General features: G+C 40.2%; 1 protein-coding gene across 4 annotated transcripts in view; it reads left to right on the top strand.

Moving 5' to 3' along the window:
* Positions 1-225: 225 nt before the first annotated feature.
* PPP3CC (protein phosphatase 3 catalytic subunit gamma) overlaps positions 226-14461 on the top strand; it is a 99413-nt gene continuing 85177 nt past the window's right edge. For 2 of the 4 annotated variants that reach the window (XM_079926648.1, XM_079926647.1), the window contains exon 1: positions 5147-5598. In XM_079926648.1, the coding sequence (XP_079782774.1) occupies positions 5550-5598 (49 nt within the window). In that variant the 5' untranslated portion in view covers positions 5147-5549. Of the gene's footprint in view, positions 243-4971; positions 5097-5146; positions 5599-14461 lie in introns of those variants that run through there. The other 2 variants (XM_079926650.1, XM_079926649.1) reach the window with 2 other exon arrangements.

Below are 14461 nucleotides of genomic sequence, written 5' to 3'. Positions count from 1 at the left end.
GGAAAAAAGGAGACACTTGCGGGTTTTAAGCAGAGGAATGATAAAAATCAGACTTAAGTTGAGAAAGATCTGTTGTATGGAAGAATGGACTGTAGGGGGAGTAGGTTTACAGGATATGGTGTGTGAGGGATTGAGCCTTCCTCTCTGCCTGGCCCCCAACTCTAAATTTGTGGCCCAAGCAACTTGATGAATGCCTGTGACGTTTACCTATGGCATCTTACCTGTGGAATGCTGGAGCCCAGGTATGAGAGAGGTATTAAATTCTATTCTCTTAGACTGTACTGTATTATGTAGCCAGTAATGACTGCCACCATTTTCTCTCCTACTTCGTAAGGATTTAAACAAAAGTAATAGGGGGTGATGGCAGCTTTGGGGCTCCCCAATCCTTGTCATAGTTACAGTATTGTGTTCTCCCAGGAAGACCAAGGGATAACACACTGTTAAGAGGTTTGCATATTACCCCCCAAATGGCCTGAATATCAACCTGTAAATATATATTTACCAGTCAGCAAAACTTTCATTCGCATTTTTTACTTACAAGAGTCTAAAGGGGGGAATTCCCTGGCCGCCCAGTGGTTAGGACTCCACGCTTTCACTGCTGAGGGCCCGGGTTCAATCTCTGGTCAGGGAACTGAGATCCCATAAGCCACACGGCAAAGCCAAAACAAAACAAAAAAAGTCTAAAGAGATTAGAAATTTGATATCAGGCTATGATTGGTAGAATGTTGCTTTAGGCCATGTTTTTCCAATTGCAAAAAAAAATATTTTTTTAATATGGAGCCGCTAATTTTTTTTAGACCTCAACTGTGGTGGGACGAGTCCTTTCTGAGGTAATTTAATCAAAATTAAATGCACTTATAGGAAGATATGAGTAAAATATAGTATACAATGTCCATACAATATGTATTACTAATAAAAACATTTATGTAGTGCTTTTTCATATAAAATTAGAGATTATACACTATAAAATACCTTTTGCTATTTTATTGCAGTTTTAAAAATATTCTGCAGTTCTCTGCATTTAACACAGAAGTTTAATATTTAATGGCTTCATACACATAGAAACTGAAGCCAGGTTACTTTTGTACAACAGTGGAAACTAGGATTCCCTGTGCTTTTGTTAAATTAAAAGCATTCCTAATTATTTCTCAGAAGAGTTAGTCATTAATTAAGGTTTATGAAGTGCTTAGGGAGTGTCATAAGGAAATATACCAAGTCTCACAAGCCCTGTAACATGGAAACCTAGATTTGAAGAAATTAGTAGAATTGCCAATTTAGCATGAAGCTTGATGGTTTAAGTAGTCAATTCTGACCAATGCAGAAAGTCAAAGGAAAGAGAATCAAGTTCATCAATTAAATGAAAATGCAGCTGACCCAGGCCAGGTGGATACGTGTACAAGCTGAGTGAAATAGAACACTCCAGTTGTTGCCAGGAGCTATTGATGTGATGACTAAAAACATTACCACCACCACCAATGCATTTAAGCCTTATTCATTAAAAAAAATTGTCTGGGAAGGGAGCTTAATGAGAGTTTTCTTCTTTTTATATTTTCATTGAGTGGTTCTAGATGTTTTGTTTTGATCAGAGAAGTCTCTCAGAAAATTCCCCAAATGAATATTTAATGCTACTGGAAATAGGCGTGGACAACAGGCCTTTGAAAGAAAAGAGCATTTAAATATTTTTTTCTCCTAGTTATAAAGTAATACTTTCTCACCATAGAAAATCTGTAAAATACAGAAAATTAATTGTTTTTTATAAGTGACTTTTAATCATACCACCAAGAGATGGCTACTGTTAACAGTTTTTTCCTCACCAGCTAATGCTCCATGGTGGTATGAACTGTGTTGATTTTAGTTCATCACTGTAACCCTACTACCTAGCACAGTGCCTGGAACAGTTGGCACCTAATTAATATTTATTCAATGAGTGAACATATTAATATTTCCTTCTAGTATTTTTATGCATACGTTAGCTTGTCTTAATAATATGGGGTCCATACTGTACTTTTTCACTTTTCGTTATCTCCTGAGGCTTTTCTCATGATAGCCAATATCTTCCCATCTAAAGTATGATTTTGCATAATGCATAATGTTGCATCCAATTTCATACCTCATTTAACCATTTTCCTATGCAAATGAAATCATATAGTAAGTACTATTTTTTGTCTTGTTTCCTTTGTTCACCATAATGTTTTTGAGATTCATCCATACTGTTGCATGCATCAGTAATTATTTCCTTTTTATTAGCTGAGTAGTATTCTACTGTTTGGGTAATTATTGCTGTTGGGTAAAATACCCAAGAGTAGAATTACTGAATCATAGAGTAGGTGTATATTTAACTTTACAAGAAACTTTCAAAGTAGTTGTAGCATTTTACTCTCCCACCAGCGATGTAGGAGAGTTGCTCCCATCCTTGCCAACACTTCCGTGTTGAGAGTCATTTTCTAAAATTAATTAATTAATTATTTTTGGCTGCGTTGGGTCTTCGTTGCTGCGCACGGGCTTTCTCTAGTTGCGGCGAGCGGGGGCTACTCTTCATTGCGGTGCGCAGTTTTCTCATTGCGGTGCCTTCTCTTGTTGCGGAGCACAGGCTCTAGGTGGGTGGGCTTCAGTAGTTGTGGCACGTGGGCTCAGTAGGTGTGGCTCGCAGGCTCTAGAGCACAGGCTCGGTAGTTGTGGCGCACGGGCTTAGTTGTTCCGCGGCATGTGGGATCTTCCCGGACCACAGCTCGGAACCGTGTCCCCTGCATTCTTAACCGCTGCGCCATCAGGGAAGCCCGAGAGTCTTTAATTTTAGCTCTTCTACTAGGCTAGTAAAGTGGTATCTCAGTATGGTTTATTTTGCATTTCCCTGATGACTAACAATGTTGAGAATCTTTTCATTGGCTATACATATATCTTCTTTGATTGATACTGCCAAATCCCTTTCCAGAGAGATTGTGCTAATTTATAATTCTACCAAGAGTGTCACCTTTTTAAAATGTTTTCCATTTTGCTTTGTGAAAAATACCATCTTGTTTTAATTCTCATATTTTATTACTTATGAAGTTTGGTGTTAAGGAGTGGCTCCAATTTGAGACCCAGGGACTTCCCTGGCGGTGCAGTGGTTAAGACTCTGTGCTTCGGGCTTCCCTGGTGGCGCAGTGGTTGAGAGTCCGCCTGCCGATGCAGGGGACACGGGTTCGTGCCCTGGTCCAGGAAGATCCCACATGCCGCGGAGCGGCTGGGCCCGTGAGCCATGGCCGCTGAGCCTGCGTGTCCGGAGCCTGTCCTCTGCAACGGGAGAGGCCACAGCAGTGAGAGGCCTGCGTACCGCAAAAAAAAAAACCCCAAAAAAACCTCTGTGCTTCCACTGCAGGGGGCATAGGTTCAATCCCTGGTTGGGGAACTAAGATCCTGCATGCTGCCCAGTGTGGCCAAAAAAACAAAGATATATCTGAGATCCAGATAGTTGGTTACTTCTTCCACAACTATTATTGGATAATCCATCTCTTCACATTGGTTTGCAATGTTTTCCTAAACTCTTTGTTTTTAGCTATCCTGTTTGTTCTTCCAGATGACGTTTAGCCTCTACTACGGTGCAGGGAACAATTTATTTTTGACCATTAGAAATTTGCTCTGTTTGATAGACGTGTGGAGCTCTGATTACTTCCTAAGTGAAGAACTTCCTCAGGATATCTGAACAATTCTCTTGGGTGGAAGCCTGAAGTCAAGACCCAAGAAAACAGAACCAAAATCTATTCAGCTCCCTCAGGTGCTCCTGCCTTGCTGGGATTGCTATGAATGGCCTTAGGCCAAAACTGCAAGGCATAATTCAGGGTCTGACTCCAGTGTGTATCCCCAGATCTCCTCCCAATACATAAATCTATAGTAAAGGAGATTTGGTTTAACTCCTATAATCTTTTACCTGGAAGCTGTACAAAAGAACTTTCTGCTATGATGGAAGTGTCCTATTCTACCACATCCAATTAGTTAGCCACTAGCCACAGGTAGCTATCAAGCACTTACATGGCTAGTGCACTTAAAGAAATGAATATTTAAATTTTATTTAATTTAAATGTACAGAGCCACCTATGACTACTCATTGGCCACCACAGTAACTGTTAAGACCGGTTTGCCTGTAATTTGCATATACTTCCTTGGATCTCAGTTTCAATATTCCACTATCACGGCTAAAATCAAAATACTTTTGACTTTAGCAGGCACTATACTCGATGAGGGAAGACAGTTTCTATTCTAGGCTTACAATTTAAGGAGAGAAAAGGTCAGTTTTTAACCTGGAGAGGAGTCAGATTGCTAAATCTACGGAGACTTGCCCATCGTGTTCCACAGTAAGGATGACCGGGGGAGGCAGGTACTGTGTCACTGCGTCAGAGGGGAAGAAGGGATCACTCCTAGCTGTGTAGGTGACACGCAGAACTTATGAAAAGGTCAGTTCCTTGCACAGAGGAGGTCTGGCCCAGGGGCTCCATGGAGCCGGCTGCCGTCCCCTTTCTGACAAGTGCAAAGGCAGAGAGGAGGCCACGGCACCTAGCGGAGGGTCTTATCCACCCACTCGGAAACCGCCCCTCCCCGCGCACTACCGGATTAGAACTAGGATGGACGCGATCGTCCTTCTTACTATACTAACCGCCCTCGACAAATGTGACAACTTAAACCAGGGGTTTAAATGGGTTTTACTGACTGGGGGGAAGGTAAACTGTGGGAAGGAGCCTGATCAACTTGATAACGTCTCCCAGACAGAGTGGGGGGGAGACCCCGAGGAAAGGGAGGGAGGTCACCCGTGGGGAAGGTCTGGGAAGACAAGGGCTCCCTGCAAGGTGGCCCCAAGCGGACAGGAGGTGCACTGCTCCGCCGAGAGGCTGCTGGGTCGCTCGGGCCGGGTCACAAGATGGCCGCTGCTCCACTGGGGCTTTTGGTGCAGGACCGAGGGGCCGCTGTTAGGTGATCCAGGCCCGCGCGGCGCAGGCAGCCGAGAAGGAGTCAGCTGCAGGAGGGGCAGGCAGAGAAGGGAACACTACTCTCGGAAGCTAAAGCGGAAGGAAGCGCGCGTGCGCGGAGGGCGGCCGCGCGGGCCGGGAGCCTCCGCGCGAAGGGTAAAGCCGGGGTCGCTGACTGCCCGGGAGTGGGAGGTCAGGCGGCCCAGCCGGCTGAGGCAGCGGGGCCGCGCGCTGGGCCTCGGCGCGGCGCCGGCGGCGGCGGCGCGCGGGCCGCCGGGAAGTTAGGAGGGCGTCGAGCGGGAACGCGCACGCGCGCGCACGCGGGGGCGGGCCGCGCGCAGCCGCGGCCGCTGGGGTTGCCTCCCTCGACTGCGGTCGCGGGCGCTCGCGAGTCCGCGCCTCAGGAGGGAGCGGCCGGTGGGCCCGCATCCTGTCCGTGGGGTTCGAGGCTGGGCTGCCGCGGCCGCCTCCTTCTGGTGCCTGGGCCGCCCTGAGGAGCCGGGCCGGGGCACGGCTGACTGACCGGCCCCGGGGAGCCGAGACCGCTGGAGGCGAAGGCGGAGGCGCACGTCTGGCGGTCTCCTGGACCGGGAGGAGGCCGAGGGGACCATGTCCGGGAGGAACCTCCACCTCTCCACCACCGAACGCGTCATCAAAGGTGCCAAGCGGGCCGGGCCTTCCAGTCGACCAGCGGGAAACGGCCCTCGGCCGGGCGAAGGCTCGGGGCCGGAGGGAGGGAGCCGAGGACAGGAGGCAGGAGGGCGGCGGGATCCCTGGCGGCGCCCATCCCGGAGGAGGACCTGGAGGGGGTGTGGGAGACGGGAGGCCGGGATCTCCACCGGGGCTCCCCCGCGGGGGCGCCGGGCGTTTTCTGTTGCACCTGGACCAGTAGCTAGCTGGAGATTGCTTATTTATCTCCCGTAGTGTCGGATTTCCAGGCAGGGTGGCGATCTCTTCTCCCACCACCCCCAAAGAGTCTGGATCCACATATTTTTTAAAAGAAACGATTCCTCTTTTCTAGGCTCTTACCTGGGGGAAACCATCTAGGGTGATGTGGGTAGGGAGTTGAGTAGACCCTTCCAAGTCAGATCTTTCTGCCGCTCCTCTTCTGTAGGATCAGATCTTTCTTGCCTCTTCCCCACCCTTTTTTTAAGGATGGATACCACGTACCTTTTAGCCCACTTTCTTCAGATCATCACAAGTCACTGCTGTTAGTAAAAGAAACAATATAGTGAAATAAATGCAAATAAATTCATATTGTGATATTTGAAAGGGATCTACAGATCTCTTGACATGATTTTTGGTGTTTTATTTTCCTTTTGGCCATAGAGACTTGGAGAATGATGTTCCCTGTTTCAGATGTCCAAAATAAACTAAAGTGTTCCTTACTAATACATACAGGGTTTTACATTGTAGTTGTTTCTGCCCTTAAACTAAGAATAGTGGTTTAAATATAACCACTAATTTATGTGCCTCTTTTGTTCAGACATAAGACAAGTACAACTCTTCTGAGTTTTAATACTCGGTTTGAAAGCACTATTTTGTAAGAAGGGAATATACCGAGACCAGGTGTGTTAGTGACCTCTGAATAAAGGGGTTAATTGTAAGTGGGGAAAACTATTAAAATACTTTTATTTTTTCATTCTGGTAATTAGAAGGAGAAAGGAAACCAGGATTGGTGACAAGAAAACTTTTTTTTTAAGTGGAGAAAAATTATTGAATGTTCAATGAAGGGAGAGAATTTTAGTGTATAACTTAGGTGTTTTTTTTCCCTAAAAAATTAAGCATCATAAATGTTGATTGCCTGCAATATGTAATTTTAGTGTGTAATGTAGTTTTCCCCCCAAAAAAGTCATCATCATAAGTGTTGATCATAAATGTTAATTATCTACACTATATAATATTTACTAAATGTAATGAGGTTTTTGAGATTTATCTACTCAGCATTTGTGTGGTATCATTAGGGATTTAAGAGAATTGTTCATAGAACTGACAGCCCTTTAACTGCTAAATTCTTTTGACCATTTTAATGTCAGTCTTTATAGTATATAACCCATGAAGAGTATATAACCCTCTCTTAAGATTCAGAATCTACTAAACATAATCTTTTTTGATAAATCAAGGTCATCATTATGTACATTAATTTCTGTCCTATGCAGTTAATATGGCCGGTGCATTCTGCTGTATAAGGGTGTTGGCAGTTTCCTCCTGTGCTGAAATGACTCCTCACTGCTATACCAGTTTAGTGCTTTTGTCTGTTCTTAGTTTATCTGCTGCAGTACTGCTCTCTATCTGTCAAAATATGCCCTTCTAATCTGCCACTTCTAAGCTGAAGTAGGCAGGGAAACCAGATAAACCAGAATAGTGTGTCAAGTCAGAATAAATAGGATCTGAGTGAAGCTTAGTGGTGGTAGTCCTCAGACCTTCGTGAATCTCAAATTCTGATCGCCATTGTAGTATGTAATTTCTACCATAACGTGCCGTAAGATATCAAGGAAATTTTTAAATGACCCTTTCAGACCCTTAAATATAGAAGGAAAGTAAAACAATATGTAGCTAAAATGCAGGTGCTGGCTTATTGCTAGGCATGCCCACAGTTAAGTGAATACCCTCATAGTCTATATGATTTAAGTTTGTTTTTTGGTGAAATTTTATAAATTACTGCATGTTATTATAAGATTACCCTTAAAAAATGAAACATAAATGATTTCAAGCCCTTAGAATGGGTGGATTTGTCTCATATATAAAAACTTTAGTATAAGAACTTGAACACAGCAATTTTGGCTTCCTGGTGACTTACGTTGCTTTTTTTTTCTGGGTTTTCCTGAGTTTGAAATATTGAGGTTTATTCTAAGAAAGTAAGGTGTCACTGTATATATAGCTAAGGTCCGGTTGTACTGTACTGGGTTCTAAATCCTGATCTAATATTATCTTTTCTGGCCAGAGTTGTTTTGCATTTATTCACAGCTGGAAATCTTTTTCAGAGGTGAGACCACACCCCAGTTATTCTTGGTTTTGTCATTTCCTGTTAACTTTAAATTCTGCTTAATTGTTTTGCTTGAGCAAATCTTGGAGAAGAGTGGGTGGGTGGGAGTGATTTGTATTTTGTGTCTTTTAAATAGCAGCCTTCCTAAAATGAAGGACTAGATTGGAGGTTTTACTCCTACTTCTCGGGCTTACTTGTGACCTTGCCTTTTTTTTTTAACCTTGCCTTTTTACTTAAACGCTCTCTTTTTTTGCTTCAATAATCTCATCTGCAAAATAGGGTTAATAATACCTTCTTTGTCAAGCATCTCAGCCACGCAAATGACATAATGGATGTGAAAAGCTTAAGACAAGGTAGTATTATGAAACATGATAGTAGTGTGAGAATAAATCAGCTGCTTCATAAGTGGATAATAGAGAAATCATTAACATTCAAAAAATATCAGAATCGGAAAGCATATGAAATTATAAGTCAGGAAACTGTTCCCAGTCAGGAAAATACCTCTTCTACAATATAAAGGATATCTGGGTGGAATCCCATGGATAACAGCATACAAACCAATAATACAGTCTGTCTAGTACTTCTCTGGCAGCTGGTTTCTTCTCTAGCAGTTGAAGGTATTTATTTTGTGTTTAAAAATATAAACATTCTTATGATTTCACTCATTTATTAAATGTTTATGGAGAGCCATCTGTAATGTATTCCCAATTGGTGCTCATTTGCTGCTTCTTTGTTTTAAAAATTAAAATTTGTATGAGCCTCCAGAACAGTCCATATACACTGGGGGCAACACTACTCGTATCTGGAGCAGAAAACGAGAAACCCAGATAACTGCATTTTGAAAATCTTTCAGCTTGATTTTTTTTTCTGGTTTCCAAGTTTCTTTTCCTGTTTGAAGGAATTTTTTTTCTTTGACAGTGATTTTTATAAAAAGTTTATTCCTGTAAGCTGAATCTTTTCAGAAACAGCAAGGAAATTTCACTAGGCATTACATAACAAATAGAGAGAATCCATTGTCTGAGTTTGCTCTTTGGTGGCCGAAGGGGTTTTAACAGAAGTCAGACTTCTTCTTTTTTTTTTTTTTTAATCATTGAATTGTGCACTTTATTTATTTATTTATTTTTACTATTTAAAAGTCTTTATTCAAATCAGATCTATGCTTATTATTTACATTATCTTTCATTTAGGTTTAAAATATAATATCCATCTGTAGTTTAAATCATACTTTTAGCCCTTTACAAAATACGAAGTTAAAGTTGTTATAGTTTAAAACTGAATAGAATTGGGGACATTAGATTTTTAAATGAAAATGAAAAATTATGATACATTAGAACATACATGTACACATACTACTAGACAAAGAGTGGTAGAACAAGATAAAATATAGTAATTTTCTATTTTTTCTTGTGGCTATTTTCTATATATTATAAAGCACATACTTTTAATAAGTATTAAAATAAAACTTTCAATTAATAAATCAAATGCCAAATGAAGGATTACAAGAAAAAAATTTTCCTGAACTTTTCACTTACTTAAACTACATGTTTTCCTAGGTTAGAAATTATCCATATTTAGAATATCTTAAAGTATAGATACATTTGATCCCCACATGTTAAACACTGTACAACTGGAAGTTCTCAAAAAAGAGGTAAAGTAAAAGAAAGAAATGGTACTCTCAATTTAGCTTCCCAAGAGTTAGACGGATGCCCACAGTCTATGCTTAGTTGTCTATATATGAAACAGCAATGTTCACACCCCTCTTACTCTTTGTTTATATCCTTGACTTTGTTATGATTTATATTACCTTTCCGTTTTCTTTCAAGAATGGAAACATCTGACTGCGATCTATCTTCTTTATTAAAATATAAATATTTTCTAGAATATGGACAGATAAGTTTTAATGACAAACAGCAAAATACAGCAACCAATATTCAATAGGTATTCTGCCACTTAGTGGAGTTTTTCAAGAAAGCAGTTCAGTACACCTCAACTTACAAATGTATGTGCACTTTATTTTTATTTATTTTAAAAATAAATTTATTTTATTTATTTATTTTTGGCTGTGTTGGGTCTTTGTTGCTGTGCGTGGGCTTTCTCTAGTTGTGGTGAGCGGGGGCTACTCTTTGTTGTGGTACGCGGGCATCTCATTGCGGTGGCTTCTCTTGTTGCAGAGCACGGACTCTAGGCACGCTGGCTCAGTAGTTGTGGCTCGCGGGCCCTAGAGCGCGGGCTTGGTAGTTGTGGCGCACGGGCTTAGTTGCTCTGTGCGCGGCATGCGGGAACTTCCCGGGCCAGGGCTCAAACCCATGTTCCCTGCATTGGCAGGGGGATTCTTAACCACTGCACCACTAGGGAAGCTCCAGACTTCTTTCCAGGAGGATACTGATAGAGTTCTCCCATTCTCTTGGAATTCAAATGTAGAATGTACTGCCATTTGTAGCACAGCATTGAAGGCTGCTGGTTCTTTGATATCCTGGCAGTGGGAACAGTGTGGCTATAGCTTTCTTAAAAAATTTTACTGAGAGTAGTATGGACAGAAATGGCTATTTCCACAAGTATATTCTGAACCCCATTTCAGCCTCTGGTACCTATACCTCATTTATTTCCCCTCTGTCCCCTCTCTCCGTTTTTCATATTATGAGAATGGATTTACCAAGAATTAAAAAAATTTTTTTTCTTTTAAATGTAAGCTTAACCCTGCTAATTATAAAATTTGAAAGGCAAAAGGGAAGAAAACAAAGGCTTCATATTCCTTCCTTCCAGAAACTACTCTTAATACTTTTCATTACTATACTTTCATTAATACTTTTCAATACAGTTGACCCTTGAACAATACAGGTTTGAACTGTGGGCCCATTTATACGTGGATTTTTTTTCAATAGTAAATACTACAGTACTACATGATCTGAGGATGGTTGAATCTAAGGATGTGGAACCACGCATAGGGAGGAACTTTGGGTATGGGGGAACCACCCGTGTATATACAGAGGGCTAATTGTAAGATGTACTTGGATTTTCTATTGTGTGGAAGGTTAGCACGTCTAACCACCTCTTTATTCAAGGGTCAACTGTATTTCCATCTACTGGTATATTTTAAATTAAAAGGAAAATGGATGACATATATTAAACCTTTTATTATTCAAATATCTCATATTATTTTAACATAAATGTTGTAATTTTACCTAAATTCTTTCATATTGGTTTCAATCAGCATGAAAATGATTTGAAAGTGCTTGTATTCATTTTTTTTTTTTTTTTTCTCGGTAAGCGGGCCTCTCACTGTTGTGGCCTCTCCCATCGCAGAGCACAGGCTCCGGACGCACAGGCTCAGCGGCCATGGCTCACGGGCCTAGCCGCTCCGCGGCATGTGGGATCTTCCCGGACCAGGGCACGAACCCGTGTCCCCTGCATCGGCAGGCGGCCTCTCAGCCACTGCGCCACCAGGGAAGCCCTGTATTCATATTTTGGTCCTTTATATTTTCAGTCATTTGATACAATGCCAACCCAGAAGAAACATTTTCAAGTATAAATATTCGATGTGAGCAAGTCATATAGCACACATCTGTTGAATTTGTTAACATTATTTAAGTTGTACTTAGTTTACCATTGTAATTAACAACTGCCAAACTATAATAGTTATTTTTTAATTTTTTTTGGTGTATACATTTCTCTTTTTTTTTTTTTTTACATCTTTATTGGAGTATAATTGCTTTACAATGGTGTGTTAGTTTCTGCTTTATAAGAAAGTGAATCAGCTATACATACACATATATCCCTGTATCTCTTCCCTCTTGCAGCTCCCTCCCTCCCACCCTCCCTATCCCACCCCTCTAGGTGGTCACAGAGCACCGAGCTGGTCTCCCTGTGCTATGCGGCTGCTTCCCACTAGCTATCTATTTTACGTTTGGTAGTGTATATATGTCCATGCCACTCTCTTACTTTGTCCCACCTTACCCTTCCCTCTCCCCATGTCCTCAAGTCCATTCTCTAGTAGGTCTGTGTCTTTATTCCTGTCCTGCCCCTAGGTTCTTCATGACCTTTTTTTTTTTTTTTTAGATTCCATATATATGTGTTAGCATACGGTATTTGTTTTTCTCTTTCTGACTTACTTCACTCTGTATGACAGACTCTAGGTCCATCCACCTCACTACAAACAACTCAATTTCGTTTCTTTTTATGGCTGAGTAATATTCCATTGTATGTATGTGCCACATCTTCTTTATCCATTCATCTGTCGATGGATACTTAGGTTGGTTCCATGTCCTGGCTATTGTAAATAGAGCTGCAGTGAACATTGTGGTGCATGACTCTTTTTGAATTATGGTTTTCTCAGGGTATATGCCCAGTAGTGGGATTGCTGGGTCGTATGGTAGTTCTATTTGCAGTTTTTTAAGGAACCTCCATACTGTTCTCCATAGTGGCTGTATCAATTTACATTCCCACCAACAGTGCAAGAGGGTTCCCTTTTCTCCACACCCTCTCCAGCATTTATTGTTTCTAGATTTTTTGATGATGGCCATTCTGACTGGTGTGAGATGATATCTCATTGTACAAACTATAATATTTAAACACTGGAAATTGATGCTCTTTGAGATTCACACCTCTGAGTGAAAGTCTCAAACCTCAGAAAGGACATCTTAATTTAAACACTTTTTTTTTTCCAAGCAGGAATAAGGTGTTCTTTTTTACCCGTGTGATAATGGTTGTGATTGAAGCCTTATGTATATCAGACATTTGGTAATAAAGCTTTCTTCCGTTAAGTAACATTATCACATTTTACTGTAAAATTAAAAAAAAAAGCTATCGGATTATTGGAGAGACAAGTGCTAAGGACTCATTACTTAAAGTGAATTAAAGAATTATTTAACACAGGGGACTATATTCAATATCCTGTGATAAACTATAATGGAAAAGAATATGAAAAAGAATATATATATGTATAACTGAGTCACTTTGCTGTACAGCAGAAATTAAACACATTGTAAATCAACTATACTTCAATAAAATTTTTTTAAAAAGAATTAATTAAAACACTTTTCCTAAGCAGTATTTGATAATAGAGTATTTTTCCATTAAAGTGACATTTTGGGGAAAAGCTAATTTTTAGACATACGTCTATGAGAGACAGAATTATTCAGCTAATTCTCATATTTGTGGTCATTTCAGAGCTTTGCTGCTACTAATGGCAATAAAGAGGTGTCTTTTAATCTTTTCATCCTTTGGTGCAATCATTAATAGAATATAACACTCTGTTTTAAGTTTTCATGTTAAATTTTAGCTTCATTTGAAATTGCAAAACTGAGGTCTAAAAATTTCAACCTAACCTAAGTGATATCTGACTTCGTTATCTTTATAGTCTACCTAATTATTCAGATGTATGCAGAGAGAACTTTTAGTTTCCTATATTCAGTTTTATTTTGTTGGCAAACTAGATTTTTATCATGAAATCTTTTAGTTTCTTGAGTCTTTGTTTATTATTAGAAGAGGGTATAACTTGGTAATTAGGCTCTCTAGACTGGGTGACAGAAAAATATGCTATATTAGCTGGCCAAGGGAATGTGTATCTTTGGTGATCATTATTAGATTTATTGAATACTAAGAATTCATGATGTTTTTGTGCAGTGTCTAGACCATGTCAGCCCAAGAGAGTGAAATTCTGAATGAAGTAAACACTAGGAGATAATTTAAGAATTCATTCAAGAATTGCCAATGGAATCCTTGCTAAAAATGTTTAACTTGTATCTAGTTATAGTAAATGATAAGATAAATCCAGTTTATGGGACTTTCTACAAGGCAAATGGTCTGAACTCTTCAAAAGTGTCAAAATGATAACAGTAAACATCAATTTTAATGGTAGAATTCTGTGGCTGTCCAATAGATCTTATAACAGTGGCAACAGTGTTCTCCACACTGTCCAATAGAGTAGGCACTAGTCAAATGTGACTACTGATCAGTTGAAATGTGGCTAATGGTATTGCAGAGCTACATTTTTAATTTTACTTAAAAAAATGTCAAAGTGATGAAAAATTAAAAAGGCAAGAGGACTATTCTAGATGAGAGAAGATGAAAGAGAAATGACAGTCAAGTACAGTGCCAAGCCTGGATTGGGAAAATAAAAAAAGTCATAGAGGACATTTTGGGGACAACTGGGGAAATTTGAATATGGAGTATATATTAGATATAGTATATCAATGGGAAATGTCTTGGGTGTGTGATATGGTATTGTGGTTATAAAGGACAATGTTCTTATTCTTAGGCAATACCTGATGAAGTATTTAGGTTGAAATGTCATGATGTCTGCAATTTGTTTTCAAATGGTTCTGGGAAAAAAAAATGTACTTGTTAAGAGAGAAAGGAAAAGTGGCAAAATGTTTACCATGGTGAATATGGGTAAAGAGCAAATGGATATTCATTTTACTATTCTTTCACTTTTTGATAGGATTTCAGTTTTTCAAAATATAAAGTTGAGAGAAAAAGGAGTGCAGTTAAGAAATGCCTCACATAACCAGACTCAGGAAAGGCACTATCACATTTG

Source organism: Stenella coeruleoalba (genome assembly GCF_951394435.1).
Source record: "Stenella coeruleoalba genome assembly, chromosome: 7".
NCBI lineage: Eukaryota > Metazoa > Chordata > Mammalia > Artiodactyla > Delphinidae > Stenella > Stenella coeruleoalba.
Note: the sequence above shows the minus strand (reverse complement) of the source record. Positions and strands in the feature narration are given on the sequence as shown.